General features: G+C 39.5%; 1 protein-coding gene across 6 annotated transcripts in view; it reads right to left on the bottom strand.

Moving 5' to 3' along the window:
• RIMKLB (ribosomal modification protein rimK like family member B) overlaps window positions 1-17897 on the bottom strand; it is a 50996-nt gene that overhangs the window by 30331 nt on the left and 2768 nt on the right. For 5 of the 6 annotated variants that reach the window (XM_063148650.1, XM_063148649.1, XM_063148648.1 and 2 more), the window contains exon 3: window positions 12020-12240. In XM_063148650.1, the coding sequence (XP_063004720.1) occupies window positions 12020-12194 (175 nt within the window). In that variant the 5' untranslated portion in view covers window positions 12195-12240. The remainder of the gene's footprint in view (window positions 1-12019; window positions 12241-17897) is intronic. The other variant, XM_063148651.1, reaches the window with a different exon arrangement.

The raw sequence follows: 17897 nt of genomic DNA, 5'->3' as shown, positions 1-17897 counted from the left end.
AGTCCCTATGTGCACGTACTTTATTTACTAAGAATGTAGGTATTCAATATTACATTCAAAAGCTACATTAAGAGAAAACTATTGCAGCCACAAAGCCAAGCACACAAAGGTTAGAAAAAGCCACAACTAAGGATGTCTGTAGCACTGATCTACACACATACTGTCTTCAATTACACAAACAAATATTATTTTTCCCCACAGCAGATACCTAATGTGCATAGAAGGTACAGCACTCATTTAACAAGTAGTGACTGAGGACTGTATTTTCTTTTACATTGTTTAGTGTGTAATCCATGGATTGGTATACTGAAATCCTTGCATAAAACATATCACCGTTAATTTCTTCTTGAGTTTTATGTATTGTGCTTATCACAGTAATATCTAAGTCCTTCACAGTCATAAGTAATTTTGATAACACCACAGGAAATCAGGGAATATTCTACTGATCCCCATATGGGGGAGGGAAACCCAGAGATAAGTGTTGACAAAGGAATTCTAGATGCCACATTTGAGGCATCATGATTTCTCAGTTGCTCATGCTGTTCTATTGACTTCATTTGTGGATCTAAGTATTCAGCTCTTTCATCAAGCTGATCCTATCATCCAAAGTCTGGGCACTCAGAAAATGCAAAAACATGCAATTAAGGGCAATTTCTGAGCAGTTCAATTTAAATCACCAGACTAACATTTTTTTTCTTCCAGCAATGTTCTGCTTCAATTGTCACAAATTTTTGTAATCACAAAAAAGGCATCCTACAAATTGTCCTCTCCACCATACTGCAAGTTACATTTCCAGAGCAGAACACCATGTACTTTAAGGAGGCTGACAAAAAAGTAGCAAGCTATTAAGTAATTTAAAATGTAGTAGCTGAAAACAAATACACAACAAAGAAGACAAAATTCCAAATATGATTTTGCCAATTTGTAAGTTTAGGTCATTTGCTGCTGCTACTCATAAGAGAATTTTATCTTCATACTTGCAGATAATCAAAAGCAAACTTCATCCCTTGACACCTAAGTAACACCTGACATGGTGGAATAGCATGTGAGGGTGAGACCAGCTTGCTTTGTCCCAGATTCTCACTTCCCATTCATCCCCCCCATAGAATTGATCCCCTCAGACATTCCAGTTAGTTTCCAAACCATGGATTTCTCCTACTGTCATGTAGTTTCTCTGACTGCAATTTTAAATACCACTGTAACCACTCACTTGCCTGCTTTGCCTTCAAACTTGTTTCCCACTTGAATCTCCTTGTTCAGTTTGCAAGTTTCATCATTAAACCTGTGTTCCCACCAGTTCCAGTCTCCAATTTCCTTCATGAGGGAAGCAACTCCTTATCTATCAAGAGTTTCTCCGCAATCACTTCCTGTTACTGTTTCTTGTTCCAGCATGTTTGCCAAGTACACCGCCTTCACACCACATCTTTCTTCACTGGCACCTCAGTCCCCAGTCCCAAACCATCTTCAATCATCTTGTCCCCATTATATTTGGATGGACCATTCAGGTCTTTGTGTCAGAGAGAAGAGGTATAACCAATATGAAAGAAGATCCCTACTTTAAATTGTGTGCTCAGACCAAACTGTATCCTCCATCTCACTGCAGACACTGCAGAGGATCTTTCTTTTCCATAATATACAGCTATGTTTCAAATGGTTTAGCTGTAAAGTTTAAACAAGTCTCTAAGATGCTTAACAGATTATTTTTTGAAATATTTGGGACAAATTTATGTCTACTTTCACTAGCAAAAGCCACTTCAGCCAAACTGAGTTCCTGTTCCAAGCCTTTCCATCCAAAAAGATCCTTACAGATTTGGGGTAAAACATTCTTTTTTCCTTGAAGAGCCCTCCTTCCACTGCATGACTTGGCAAAAAAAAATCACAAGACAGCCTCAAAGAGCCATTTAAGAGACAAATGTATTATTAATAAGGACAAATTCTAAGCAATAAAAATCTGATGCAAAGGTTTAGCCCACTGTTATATTAAGATAGGTGATGTGAGACCTATCTGCAATGTCAAAAAAATCCTCATTCAATGTTTTATCAGACATAAATATATGACTTAAAACATAATCAGTACTAAAACTCAAAATTTCCTTGCCCAAACTAGGTGAAGTAGCAGTTTTGTACCAGTGTCACCTGTCTGGCCAACAGATGTTTTTATTTTGTTTCATATATAAGACAGAAAGCAAAACAATATGCTCTTCTTACTGGAAAGCAAGGAAGAAGGCATTATAAATTAGGACTTGTCATCCATTTACCATCTTCAGTGTCTCAAATTATACTTTTAAATAAATCCTGACTTTACCAGGAAGTAAGCATAATGACAGGACATCAGCAATTTCAGCAGTTAGGTCAACCATTGAGATGTCAAAGCAAGTAACTTTTATTGGGGTTGGGGAGACCAAAATAATCTATTCATTAATTCAGTACTATCTGGAGCATGACAAGAACCTTGGAAGAAGCAGCTTGACTTTTCACACTAGATTCACAAAGGGATTCTGGCACTTTTCACAGTAAGCCAAATTGGTGGTGAAGATACCCTTTTACCTCATCACTCAAGGACAGTTACTTGGATATGGGACCCAAATACTGACACAGCCATCAGACCACAGAGCCCTCCTAGCTGATCTCTCTCTGTATCATATCACTCTGTGTTACATAAAGCATACAGCTAGCACGTCAAAGATGAAAATATTCCATCTCTAAGGTCAGGGCACGAACCTGGGAAGAAATGTACTTGTACTTACTACTTCAACTAAAGACAGAGGCTAAACAAGTCTAACATTGAGGCAAATGCCCCAAACTCCAGATTCTATGTACTCACAGCTCGTTTCTCCACATGATGGATCAGTGAACTCCTGGGAAGGCTCAGCAGAGATGAGCAAACATGATGTGCCTGTGAAGCTCTAGGAAAATATGGGAAGCGACTGACCACATCTGTGGCTAAGCAAGTTGACCTTATCATATGATGACTAGAGGGGTGGAGCACCCCTTCCATAAGGAAAGGCTGAGAGAATTGGGAATGTTCAGCCTGGAGAAGACTTTCAGGTGACCAAATTCCAGCCTTTCAGTACCTGAAAGTTGACGGCAAGAAAGATGGTGAGTATTTACTAGGGCACGTAGTGACAGGATAAGGGGGAATGGCTTTAAACTGAAAGAGCGGTTTGCTCTCAATATTAGGGGGCAATTCTTGATTGCGAGGTGATGAAGCACTGGCACAGGCTGCCTAGAGAATTTGTGGCTGCCTCATCCCTGGAAGTGTTTAAGGGCAGGTTGGACAGGGCTTTGAGGAGCCTGGTCTAGCAGAAGGTGTCCCTGCCCATAGCAGGGAGGGTGAAATGAGATGATCTTTAAGGTCACTTCCAACTCAAACCATTCTGTGACAAAAGAGACCAGAAGATGGCTTTTAGGATAAAGGTTTGTAACACTTAGGAGACTGTCTGACTGTCGGTTGAGTGAATCAATTGCATGTGTAAATGTTTGTCCAGGAGAGCAGCAAGAGCCTCAATGTCTCCCCAAGGTAACTAAACCAGCATGGGGGAGTGTATCCAGGGCTCAGCCCAACCTAGAGAATAAAAACAGAATGATTAGCCAAAAGAGTTTTGAAGAGAGCAATGGGCTTGAGTTGACTTAAACCCCTGTAAATCCCAGGGACGGGGAATGCCCAGTGTTGTGATAGAGAGCATATCAAAAGGACCTGTAATGAGAATCACCTTTGCATTGTGCTCCAACAGCTCTGTCTACCCTCTATTTCTAAACTGCTTGTCAAACAATTCATAGCTGTATATTTTGAACAACTAAGGAGAACACTTACACAGCTTTTTACAAAAGACTTCTTCTTCTGTCCTTGAAAAAACTTCAATTAAAAGGAAATCATCCCCCTCAAAGTTCCCCAGCATCGTATCAACACAACAAGACAACTGACATGACACCTAGAGGATACTTTCAAATCAAGTTCTTAGAACTCGAGGGAAATATTTATTGATCTTCTGACTGCTGTGTTTCCCTACCAGATCTAATTATTCTTTAGACAGAAACTGCCAAGAAACAGGATTTGATAGCATGGATTTTGAGCATATCATTTCATGGGTGTTACATTACAACTATTATAATAAACAAAATCTTTGACCCCAATAACTGTATCAGTGGAGTCCAACCCCCTTCTCACCTAAAAATCAAGAGCACTGGCATACCTAGTCTTTGTTACTTCACATCTTAACAAAAAGGATCAAATCACTAGTGTGTCTCTTCCAATATCTGTTCTCCCATGCTTTACTCACAGACGTGTCGGGATGGGTAACAAACACAGTAAGAGTCCCCAGCTCAATTCCTGCCCTATGTTGAAGTACAGAGCAAGAAAACTTTTCTGTATAATAAGAAAGGTTTCCTACAAGTTAACACAATTAATTAGTGCAATTCAAGCAGCGTTCCTCTCACAACATAAGCAGGATATCTTTGCTGTCAGGTATTCTGCTCAAGTTGTCAGAGCTCTAACACATTCTGCTTCAACTTGCTTAACTTTCAACAAATAAAAAGGCATTTTATCACACTTTTAATCCTAAAATGAACTAGATTTTTAGAGAGATGGAAATCATATAAGCTCTACCATTCAAAGAATAATCATTATAAGGACACCATTACAGATTTTTATGACATTGTAAATGTTAATTATTTACAATACAAGGAAATAAAAAATAATTGATAATTTCAGTAGTGACATTCTTTTTGTTGTTGCTCTGCTCTTCATTCCCCTCCTTCCATACAGTAAAGGGCAGATACAAAAGGAAACTGTAATTGCTAAAACTGGTATTTCACCAAAATTCACACGTAAGAGTTTATAAAAATAAGAAAATAAAGTGACTTGTCCATGGACACTGGTACTCCTAGAAGCCCCTATCAATCCAAACACAGGCCTGCACACTGGAAGACCATCTCAATACTGGCCAAGGTTCAGCAGTACCAGTCTGTCTCACATTCACAATCACTGAAAATCAACTACCCACCATTCACAAATGGACAATTACCAGACTTGAGAAAAGGTGGACAAAGTCAATTGCTTAAAGAACAAGTGATAAGGGTACTTCTCTGATCACAAATCTGGGAGAGCAAGCATAGCCGTCAGTTCCATAAAATGAAGTTTTTCACATCAATACTTGGGCTATCTTCTAATCTCTCCCACTCCAACACACAGTTTGCCCTTCTGATTTATGTGCTGAAGAACTTTTTGTGCAGCCACGCTCCTGACTCGGAGAGCTGATGAAGTCTAAAAAAAACACCTGCCACCAAGAACACACTGGTTTAAAACCACATCAGTATGCAGACTCAGTTCACAATACAACTGCTCAGACAAATGTGCCAGCAAAACTTGCTTAGGTGACACAGCACTGGAACAGGGATTGTTGGAAAAGTGACACAGAAACCCCCAACCAGTTAGACTGTCTTGTGAAATGTTAGGCTAATTTTCATTTCTCATCTAGGATGTATGGAAACACTTCTTTCATCTTGCTTTTGTCCCTTTTTACATTGTTTATCATCCAGATGGTCACTCCTGAGAATTCTTACAACAATTAAAAATCTGGCAATGTTTTCTGGCATTTTCAGATATGATGACATGCACGTATGTTCAAGATGATGTGCCCTACAAGTCTCATTTTCCTGGCTGGCTGTTCTAGAACACATGCAAATGAAAAACTTCAGACCTTAACATAGCCCTTTGAAATTAACATAATAAATACCTCCCTGCAGAAACATTCCTACCCCTCTACCTTGCCAAGGTGGCTTTGGACTGAGCCCATATCTGCAACTGGTGACATACTGAAGAAACAGAACAATTTTGAGAAGATCAAATTCACTGTTAGCCTTTGTTATTTTAGCATCAGTTTAAGATGACAATCATTCACATAAGAATAGAAATCCCTGACAGGAAGGAAGAAAACTGCAAGAACACCCAGGATGGTTACAGAGTATAAATCCTTTATTTCTATATGCATTGTAAGAAAGTTGTCTTTGGTGTCATAGTTCTGAAAAAAACCAAACCAATTCTTCTTAACATACATGGCAACTGTTGAAAGGCACTGTTATTAAAACATGATAATAAAGCAAATGTTACTTTTTTTCTAGTAGAGATGTGTTTGTCTTGGGTATGTAATACTGGGGTGTCACATACTAGATTACACCCACCTCTAAACAGAGCTACCATTCCAAAATCTCCTCTATATAGTCCATAGCTGCCTAACAGTAATGCTTACGGTTTTAGCATCAATCTGACTGGAAGTGATCAATTTCCACAGTGAAAGAACATCGAAAATGAAGTTTCAAGTGATTCTAAGCCCAGCACTTTCCACAGCACAAAATCCACCTCATGCCTAACCACCTTGCAGTCCTTTGCACACAATGCCGTTCCTTCTCCTGCTCTCACTTGAGTCACAAACCAATTTCCCAACTCTGCAGAGGAAGTAATGGCTGCTCTGGCTGTAGTTAATAGCAGGAAACAGGCCAACTCTGCAGTGCTCAAAAAGGCACCTTGCCAAGCCTGCCTGCTTCTGTTCCATCATTCCCACTGCTGCATGCTGCAGGAAAAGCTCTTACATTAAGGTGCACTGCTGGACTAACAAGTGCCAGGGGACTACTGACATAGCCAGAAGGAAGAGGACATGACTATGTTCCCTCTTGTACAAAAATATTAAGAGTTTTGATATTCTGATGTGGAAACCATTTCATATACGTAAAAGCCCTCTCTTGCCATGGATCTAGCTGATTCAAGGTGGTTTTTTGTTTTTTCTTACCATTACATGGAAACACAAGAATTTGTTATCCATCCTTACCTTTTTCCCCCCAGCTTTCTATACTTTACAGAAATCTTTCAACTAAGCCAATTCCTCCATGTTTATTTCAAATTACGTCTAATCCAGTGTGTGAAAAAAAATCAGAGATCACAACTACTCATTACTAGTTCAAACTAAATAAGAAATGAAGGATAGATCACACAAAACAAAAGCACATCTTGCAAGATGAAAGACTGAAACAAGACACTGCCTCCCATTGCAAAGTTCAGGCCCACATTGGAAACCCTAAATCAGATGCCTAAACCAGCAGACTAACCTTTACCAAATTAAAAGAATCTATGTTCTAATACTTCCTCTGCAGAAAAAATGAAGGTAAGAGATCTGTTTCCATATGCTACCCATCTGACTGAAGAAAAGCCAGCTAACTGTGCACAATGTATTACTGTTTTAGAATACACGACTCTTACGCCCTTTTTATTCCTCCCCTAAGCTGACCATCTGGTTTCACATTCCCAAAGGAAAAGCCAAGTAAGTCTTAGGAAAAGGTAATACTTTGTTTTATACTTAAGTCACTCCAGCATCTTCAACAGTTCAAAGTTCATCAAAGCTACTTTCCTTAAAACTATTTTCCTTCACAGGACAGTATCAGAAAATATGGAGATTCCAAAAATCTACAATAAAGGTATTGGTAAATTGCTGACGCAGTGAATTCCAATTTCTGCTGTTCTGGTAGCAAAACAATTTAATGAAAATATTACTATATATCTTTTTAATGAGGGAAGGATCCAAATATCCCTAACATTTTCTTCACAGAAGAATAGTTCTTTAACCATGCTGTCCTACAGGTAAGGTCTGGAGTCCTTGGGGAAAGGTACTACTCAATCCTGGACACACGGAAAAAGAAAGAATATTCAGAATGAAGAGACAATCCATGGGTATGTTTTGTCTCTTGTCCGCAAAGTCCTCTTATAGGGTGGGATTTTCCTACCAGCTTCCCTCACCTCCACCTCATCTCACACTACACACCCCTGCTCACAAGCTGTAATTTGTTTAGCTGCAACTCCTCAAGCCTGTTACATCACTGCATTAGCAAGCTTAGACATATAGTTTAAAAGTACACATTTAGACAGGACTCACTGCTAAGACTTCAAATAAATGTCTAAAAAATGTCCTGCAGAGTTTTGTTGCATTACTTGCTATTTGTATTTGTATTTCAAATAAATATAGAAATTGCCAAACTAGATTAGAAAACTAGACATTTCAGTTTGTAATCCTTACATCTGGTAAATACCAAATGCCATGCACAAACAAAATAATCCTAAAGCTGACACAATCAGACATCCCAACCACAAGAAAATTCCTGTTTTGAAGCATTTCTGGACCTATAGCTAAATCAACATCAAGCCATTCCCTGAAAGAACACCCCATTCTTCCTTGCCTGTGTACCAGAACTAGGAACCGTGTGACCGCAAAAAGGGTTAGTGCAACAATCTAATCCAACAGAAAACTGTTAATTATTTGCTGGAGGTAATCTTCCATTGGATTGGCCAACTCAACTCACACAAATGCAAGATCTTCCAAAGTAGCAGACAGAGAAGAAGCTTTTTTTTAATTATCTGAGGTACAACATGAAAGCAAGTCAAGAGAGACATGAAGTCCTTTACAAGGCAAGCAGCAACAGCAATGCTGGAAAAGGACATGAGGAACACAGATGCTCCACTTTAGATTGTCCTAGAGTGGTTTAGCTTCAAGAATTTAGCTCTTAGGAAACTTGGGCTACAGCTACACAGCGCAAGTTTAAATCAAACCAGCCCAGTATCACCCTCCACTTTTTTCCACACACGTATTCTGGTCCATTCCTGTGCAACAATGTTGTGCATGTCTGATTCAGTAACCATCTCAGCACACTCAACCCACCAGAGAAGCAGAGAGAATTTATACAGCTCTACTCCTCCACTTATTTTTTGTCAGCTTTTTCCTTGGAAATCTACAGAGTACTACTGCCACTGTGGAAAAGATAAAGGAGTGCATGGCTTGGGTAAGCAGACACCTATTCAAGTAAGGCATAAACCATTGCTAATTTCAAAAAACACTTGTTGAACTTATTTCCAAAAGCATTTAAGCATAAATCAGTTTAAGAACATCCTTTTAGACTAAAAAAGGAAAAACGAATTCTACATCTTTTAACTTGGATTTACAATCACGTCTGGGCTCATGCTGTGTTGAGGTATCTAAGGTGGATCTTGAGCTGCATACACGTTCACCATGTGGCTGTTGATACGGGGCTTGTATGGGGTGCTTGGGATTTTGGGTCATCCTGAGTTTCAGCTGTGAAGGAAAAGGAACTAGCAGGGATTGCTGGGCCTATGCTGTTGCTTTGCTTTGGGAATCCAGCCACACTTCCCATCCTGCCCTGCAGTACAGCAGAGACCTGCCCCAAGGAGTGGCTGCTGCTGAATCCACTGAGTGAAACAACGCCCCTCCTCCCCCTTTCTCTTTGGCTATAGTAAATCCTATCATGTCTGACAGACACAAATTTTGTAAATCTCTGCATCACAAAAGCTTCTGACTTTGGCCTGAGCATCAGTGATATCTGCATCAGTGTGCTCTACTGTTAAGGTATAAGCCATGTGGTTTGTGGAAGGGACAATTTTCACATGTATGTATCCCATGGTTCTGCTCAATTTTCCTAAATTTAGAAGTATCTTTTCCACTCTACCCCTGTGAAGTAAATAATTCAAGCTTTTTAATATCTTATACTAAACTTTTGGTCTCTGAAGTCTCCAGCCATGTTCCTGACAGTCAGCACGTCCACAAGAAGGTTTCCTGACTCTATCATCTAAAGAAATACCAAATTTTTGAGGTTTTAAATAGCACCCTGTAGTATCCAACTTGACTGTGTAAATTTAACATTCTTCTAACAATTTACTTAAGAAATTTTCTTGGTTTTAAAGGACAAAAAAAGCTCCAATCAAAGTGTGAATATATGGAAAAAACCCCAACTATTATTTCCTCCAATATCATGCATTGCCTTCAGAGTTTGAGCCTTGAATTGCCAAGCTTTCAAGACAAATAATAATAGAAAAGCAAGCAAAAGCACATGATTATCCACTGAAGGTACATTCTCTTCATCAACTCCTCTATGTCATCGAAAATTTTACTCAACCTGGATCCCTCACACGACAGTAGATAACAAAAAGGGTACAGAATGCACTACCTCCTGGATTTTGTTACAGGACACCTTTTCCTAGGCCAACTGAGGTTTTTAAAAAGGAAAATTAAACACAAAGCTTTTGCTTGTGTCCTCTAGCAGAAATCTTTACCAAAGCAAAAGCTCTAGAAAAAACACAACTGGAAAATTAAGAGAGAAGATTTTTCATTGCTCTCCAAGAGAAAGAATTGTTTGATACAAGACAATTCTCACCCCTCAGAAAAAAAAAAACCCGAACAAAACAACACAATTAGACAGACCAGACTACTTATTTAAAAAATTCTATCCACAATTTTTCAGCATTTTTATCTCACTCTTTTTCAAATGGTCGTTATTTACATCATATTGAATGAACACTATGTATGAGAATAATTCCCTTTTCTTGTATTTTGTTCTAGCAATTTTCTTAATTTTTCTTGTTCTCGGACTACACATTCTTCAATATTAGTTTTCCAACATTCATTTCTTTTATCGTTTTCCTTGCAATAGACACAGTGCTAGGAGACATTAGACAGAAGAGAGCAAAAAGGTCCACAATTCACAATTGCCCTATTTAGTTCCCCAAAAATAGACACAAGACAGAAAACAAGAAATCACCAAGAAATAAAAAACAGTTCTGAAATGCTGAAGGACTAATTATGCATTTCAGAGACTGCAGCTACAGTCCACAATGCCTATGTTCCCATCACACACTGTCCAAAGGAAAGCACGCTCAGAACTCAGACTTTCTGACAAGAAGTTACCTTGATTTGAAGACATCCTACAGAATTTCTATCTGTGATAAAAATCATATGACTCCGCAGATTAAAAGACAAAAAAGGTAAACAGAAGTTTAGAAATACCAGAATAATAAGTACTGGATTTACCATGCATGTGTTTTTAGTTGATTGATTCATGCCAAAATAGGGTATAAATTCTGACCAAAGTTCTTCCCCAGAGTCAGTTTTATGATTCCCTTCCCACATAAGATTACCCAAAGAGGACCAAGGTCTACATGGCAGCCTCTTCTTCACAGCTGAGAGACTTTCATGTTTTCTTCCCACACAAAATTAATCTAATACAACTTTCAGAAATGTAATTCTTCCCTGGATCTCCAGCAACACATGTTTTTTGACTGATAAATGGGGAAGAGGAATGAAAGAGTTAAAGGTAAAAAAAACCCCACTGCAATCTCCTTGCTTTAGGAAATCCAAATTAAAAAATGTTGAAACAGAAATAAATTATAAGTGTTACACAGCTTGACATTGGTGGTATTAGTATCTTCCCATCACATAAGCTTACTATCTACAGTAATAGATAGTAAGTAATAAGATAGTAATAATCCTTTTACTTAACATTTCTAATGCAACTTAACATTTTACTTTTCCTTTTTAATCATCACAGGAAAAAGAAAAAAAAAGCTAGAAGAAAAATAGAACAGAAATCTTACCATTTAGTTTTTAACACTGTAAATTGTAGTAATAGCTCAAATTATTTGATGCACATACTTTATCAGCACTGTTTTTGGAATTCACATAACTCCACATCCGTACAGCAGCATGCTTTAGTTACATCACATTATAACCCCTAGTTCCGTGACACTTTGTACTGCTCATTGAAAATTCATTTTACATTATTTCCAGTGTTTTCTATTTTGGAGCCAGAACACAAACAGAAGAAAAAAGTCCCTCTGAGACTCTTAAATGTGACCCACAAAGTTCAAGTACTGAAACTCCATGATTTCTTATTAATTCAGGGGTCCTGTAGTCCTTACCCTGAACTCACCAAAATGAAACAATCCTCCTCTTTTTTCTGCAGAGGAAAGGTAAAAGTGCTTCTAATGCAAACTAGCAAACTGAGCGATTATATTTGATTAACATAATACTTTCTAAAAAAAACTGTATGATGTACATCTACATGATTTAGATGAATGGCAGGCAGTCTGGCATACATGGGATTTGTTATTAAATAGTACCGATGCTCCATTTTACAATCTTTTTCCAAGTACCCTTTCAGCACACTCCCAGCCTGAGCTCATTCTCACCAAGATTTCCATCCTCAATGGTCAGCACCACCTCATCCATCACCAAGGCCCGGAAATCCAGCTCCTCTTCACAGCACTTGGCCTTCAGGGCTCTCAGGATCTCCTGCTGAGGGTAATCTTCTCTGATGCGGCGGTCTGTTAAGAACCACAGCCTGGGAGCAACTGAACTGCACATCTTGGACTTGTCTTGCAACCTTCAAGGCCTCCTTCCAGTGGAACTGCTAGACAGAGGAGAAGATGAGACTCTGTTAGAGTACACTGGCTCTTATCTTCATGATCCCTGCTCTACTAAGTCCCACTTCCTCTGCACAAGTCAGTCCATTTCAACAGACTCCCAACCTCCAAGAAGCAAAATAATGTCTACACCTACTCTGCAAACAAAAGTACCAACAACAGAAACAAATCCATTTACATTCCATGAACGCTAAATGCTAGAAATTTGGTCTTGGTCCTCATCCCAGCTTTCTCCTCAAAAAGTACACAAATATGTAACTGAAAACAATTTGAATGGTCACGTCTGAAGGCCAGAATTTCAGCTTCATGATTAGGATAACTCCTTCTATTAACTCTGCCCCTCTCCTAGGCACTGCTAAAAACCCAGTGACAGACTCGAGTCGTCTCTTTCCCTCACATATAGAACAGTAGAGTGTTGATAAACCCTTTAGGTTAAAAAAGCAGACCAGAAGAACAGAAATTCATTCCCACAGAATGTTCCAGGTAACTATTTAGGACTGTTTTTCTCTCACAAATATTTCACATCTGCTGTGAGATATACTTAGAACTATATGAAGTAGTATCCAGAACACATAATAATGGAAAAACCAATGGAACAAGGAGCACCAAAAAAATGTCAGAACATTAACACACGCAAAATAAAGCAAAATCTGGGCCAGAGTTTCAGTGGTAGCCCTTTCTTGGTTCAAATCACATTTTTTAAATCACCTTTACACATAAACAGCACTAATGAATTCAGGCCCAAGAACTGAAAACACAGTTTCAATTGAAGAATTTCAATAGGGTTAGAAGAGATAATAGCAAGGTACTGCTCCTTTTGCTTTGGAGCACTTGGACTATTTTTGACTGAATATATTTTTACTGAATTATTTTTAAAGCTGTAAACCAATTACAGGTGCATAAATGGACTACTCCTTTGTGTTCAAGAAAAACAAGCATGATGTAGGGAACAGGAATTCTGGAGCAAACCAGAACAGTTTTCTGTACCACCTTTAAACTTTCTTATTAAAGTAAAGATGAAAAAATCATTACTTTCACCAATGTAACTGACATGAGCTCCTAGCAGAACTGAATTCTGAGATAGAAACAGGAATTTTGCCTGGTAGTCAAAATGACTGCTGCCAGCACACAATGTAAATATAAAACCACCTTTAGTATATAATTGCTGTCACTTGATATTACAAAGAATTTTAGTTTCTGCAGCAGGTCTTAGGACAAAGGATTGTTTAGTTACAACCTTAAGAAACAGTTAGGTTTTTCTAGTATTAAAAAACTTTTTTTTTTCCAACCACAACAACCTTTTCTTAATAAGAAAATAAAATTTTAAGTGGACATTTTTATTCATGGTACTGAGAACCATAGTAACAACACACAAAGACTGACTTTTTTTTCATTGATTTGGTAAATGAGGTGCAGCAATAAAGCCAAGAACTACAGTTCTTCACACTAACAGACTGGAAAAAGGCAGAAGCTATGGAAACACGATCACAGATCCAGACCAGCCCTTCAATGCAGTCAAGATGTTCAAGGTAAAGCAGGAAAAAGAGCATTTGCTCCCTGCAGAAAAATGGGTGTGGGAGGTTATAAGGAGTATCTTTTGATCTCTTCAAGAACCTCTTTGTTCTTCAAAGCAGCTCGAAGTGAAAATGACAAGATGAGGCTTGGGCTGGCAATGGCTGACATCTCTCAGACCCTGCCCCACTTGTGTCTCCCTCAACAATGCATGTCTGGAGGCGGTAGTTTACAGGGAACTTCCTGGAGCAACATCCTGCGCCGGGCGGCGGGACAGGCTGTGTTTCTGGGCAGGAATGCCCCCGCCGCAGGCGCGGCCCGGGGCCCGGGCACTGCCCCCGGCGCTGCCATTCGCACAGGGCTGGCCGCGCCCAGCAGCGCCACCTGCCGCCCCTGCCGGGCAGCGCCGCCCTGCCCCCGGCCCGGACGGGCCCGTCCCACACACCCGCGGGAGAGCGCCCGGGGCAGGGAAACGCACCGCACACGATTCCTCAGCCATAAGGAAAAAATACATAAATCAGATACCATCGCATATTTCTGCCTGCTTGGGGTTTTAGTTTGGCTTTTTGTGGTTTGAGGCTTTTTCCCCCTCAGTACTGGTTCTAACACTAATACAAGAACCAAGTATTTTCTCCCCATTTTTGCTTTCTTTGCCAATCTGCTTCAAATTTTCCCAAATCTCTTCTCTACATGGCCCCACCAACGCCCCCTTAAATACACTACCACCTTCCCCTGACTGTCATTTCAGCACTTAATTCCTTAAAAATCAGCTAATATCCTTCTCTTTCCTCCATCTTCTACTTTTGAAAGAAATTACAACATTGTCAAGAAGGGTTGTCCATATATATCAATGTGGATATACAGCAGGTGTATAAAAATGCCTTGGGTATGGCTATTCATCTCTCTCCTAATACTACATCTTATTTGCTCAAAATCTTAATGGTTTTATAAATGTATATACAAAAGCTCCCATCTTATCATAAGAAAGGCAGGTAACAATCTCAAGTCTGCAAGTAATGACTGAGAAGCTCAATGTAGAACAAGCGACAAGCCAGCAGCAGAGACAGAAGCTAGCGGCCCTAAATCATGGATCCTTCACCTCCAACCCAATAGCATTCTTTTTTCTACCCAAAAGAATTTCTTTTTCTAACATTCTGCTCCTAAAACCAGAATATATTCATCAGTTTCAGTCCCACCGAATAATCTATTTTGATTGTGCAAGAAATCTCACATTAAAAAACTTGCATTTACCCTATTAACCCAAACATCTTAAAAATCCCTTCCACATTCTCAAGAAAATGGTTTGTAGGAGGAAAGCTGGCCCTGCAGTCAGATGCACAAAAGCATTATGCTCTGAATTTGGATATCACTGCCAGAATTCTTCCCTGAAAATCAGCTCCACCCATTTCAATCTAAAAGACACAACCTCAGACAATGCTGGGTGTGCAAAGAATACTTCCTAATCCATGAGAGCATCTATTGCAAAGTTAACTATGGTATATATAAGGGGAAGAGCAGATGTTTAAATAACTTCAAGATGGCCACTTGAAGTGCACTTTTCACTCAAAGCTACTACAGTCAGAGTAAGCACAATCTTCCAATAACTACTTCACAGATTTATGAAATTCAAAGGCAAAAAATAATCATAAACTTAACTGCACGTAACAGACTGGGAGAAGGAAAAAGGGTGGTATCAAAGTAAAAGGTCTGTGATAAAAATCAAACTGTGTGTCACTCCAGCCAAGCAGACGCTGCCACAACTGCTTCAGGAACACACTGCGTGAAACAGATTCCTTGCAATTTATAGAGGGAATGAAAGCTCACCCCAACTTTCAGCTGTAGCACCCTTATTCTGCTTAAGGCAGGCCTTACTCCAGCAATCACACAGCAGCTTCCTTCCCTCCCCAGCACATGCAAACCTATTTCCTCCCACATTCCTTCAATCTGCAGTACACCTCTAGCAGCTGCTCTAACAAAAGCACTCACTGTGCTCTTTTCTACTTTACATCATGTATGAATATGTTTTATCGAAATAACAGGGAATTCAGCCAATCAGATCAGCTGTCTAGAGAGATCTGGAAATCTTCTCTGAAGACCACTCTTTTTGCCTTGAAGGAGCTGTTCTCTTCAGAGAAGATTAGAGACCTCCCTCTCCCTCCAGGAATGGGAGTTTGGTCTCCATGGCTCATTTACTCGTTCTCCTGTCTTCAAAACCCAAAAGCAGGAGAAAAATAGACTCATTTCTTTTTCTTTTTCACCGTGATGTATTTCCCTTAAGATGAAGCAAGAAACCCATTTTTAGGAGATACTGATTAATTCATGTATTATTGATAAATGCTTAAGATAAAAGGTATCTAGTATGCAAAAAAAATTCAATATTCTTTTTGTTCACGATGCAACTACTCAATGCTTTTGTAAATTAAAAAGTCTGGGTTGTGTCTTCCCTATGGGAATAATGAATGGAATCCCAGATGTTTATAGCATCAAGGATCAATGTGATCTAGCTATTCCACCTGCTCAAGCTGTGATCTGATGTTGCAGCACACACCCACTGCCTACAGTGGGATCTGGGAAACACCTTAGTGGAACAGTTATCACCAGCAGCCCCTCCCAGAATCGCCCCTTTTTTAGAGCTTGGCTCAGACTCTCAGCTACAGCACTGTGCAGATAACACAAACTCCGCAGTTTTCAGTGTTTAAAAGAGAGGTAAAGCCTAACCTTAGTTTTAGCATACCTCTAGACATGTTTAATTCTTACATCTGAGATACTGACAATAAAAATCTCAGGGAATTGAGAAGGAATGAGCAAAAGACTGACAGTCACAACCGCCATGGGAAAAGGAAGAACTAGGAAAAACATTGCTCCAAGCACCCGCCAGACTATGAGTAACATTAACAACACCACTAATGTTTATCCCTTAATATTCATTTTCAGAACAGTGCTATTCAAGCTGGAAAAGGTATTTTGACTTCCTTTTCATCATAAATTAGCTAAGGCTTGCAACTGAGTACACATTTCCAAAGAAACCAATCATGTCTACCATTACAGCACTTTCTAGAACGGCTGGAAGGATGCATTTCAAGACAGTGAAGACCTAAGAATGGTTGGCAGACGCTTTCAAGTTATCTCCTTCAGGAGACACTCAAGGCAGATCTGAATTATAAAGTCAATCTCAGAGAGCAGACCAGTTAAACAGCTAATGAACAGTTGTCCAGCACATGACCCAGCATGTAATCCATCATACACTGTCATGGAAATCTCTGTCTCATCTTAATGAGAAGAGAGCAGTATTTGAAGCACCCCAGAAATAGGACTTTGTATGTCACAGGGAGAGCAGGTCTGCAAACAGTTCACAGCTGTTTCGAGCATAAAGCACAAGTGATTTTTTTTTCCACACAAAGATACCAGAATGATGATCATCTTAAGAAAATGTAACGAAATATGTATGGATGATGAATATATCACATGGTGATAGAGAAAAGAACTGACATCTTTAGAAAAATAAATCCAAGATAAGTCAACTCGTTCCTGACAATGCTGCTTCATGGTGATGCTTAAGGCCAACATCAAGAAAAATTCCTCTTTTACGTACCAGAAACTAGTTTTCCTAAGACTGTCACATAACTGTTTGAGAATCTTTGGAAAGAACACATTTTTAAAAGCTGAAGAATCTGAAAAATTAAAGTATTTATTTAAATGCATTTTATAGAATATATTGAAAAGCTGCAGCACAATCTGTCCACTGCTGCTGCATTATCATCCACCCTCTACACATGCATCGGAGAATTGAAAGTCTCTGCAGGCAGGTGAACCCCAAGCACACCTCTTTGAAAGCACATCACAGTATTCACCTCCTTTTCCCTTTGAGATTTGTAGACTGCAACAGCCAAAGGACATGGGAATATATTAATTGTTCCCATTCATTCCCACCCCTGCAGACGGGCAACTGCACTCCCCACGATGGCTTTCATCTCCTTGTCTCCACCTTTGCACTGAGTGATGTTCAGGATGCTAGCAGCAATCCTCCCAGGCAGGGCTGCCTCTGAAAGGCGGACATCCACATCCCCCATCTTTCCACCTCTGTGCTCACGCTTGCAAGTAGAAGGCAAGATTCCTCATTCACACACCCCAC

This window comes from Melospiza melodia, chromosome 2 (assembly GCF_035770615.1).
Source record: "Melospiza melodia melodia isolate bMelMel2 chromosome 2, bMelMel2.pri, whole genome shotgun sequence".
Lineage (NCBI taxonomy): Eukaryota > Metazoa > Chordata > Aves > Passeriformes > Passerellidae > Melospiza > Melospiza melodia.
The sequence above is the reverse complement of the archived record's forward strand: the minus strand, read 5'-3'. Positions and strand labels throughout refer to the sequence as shown.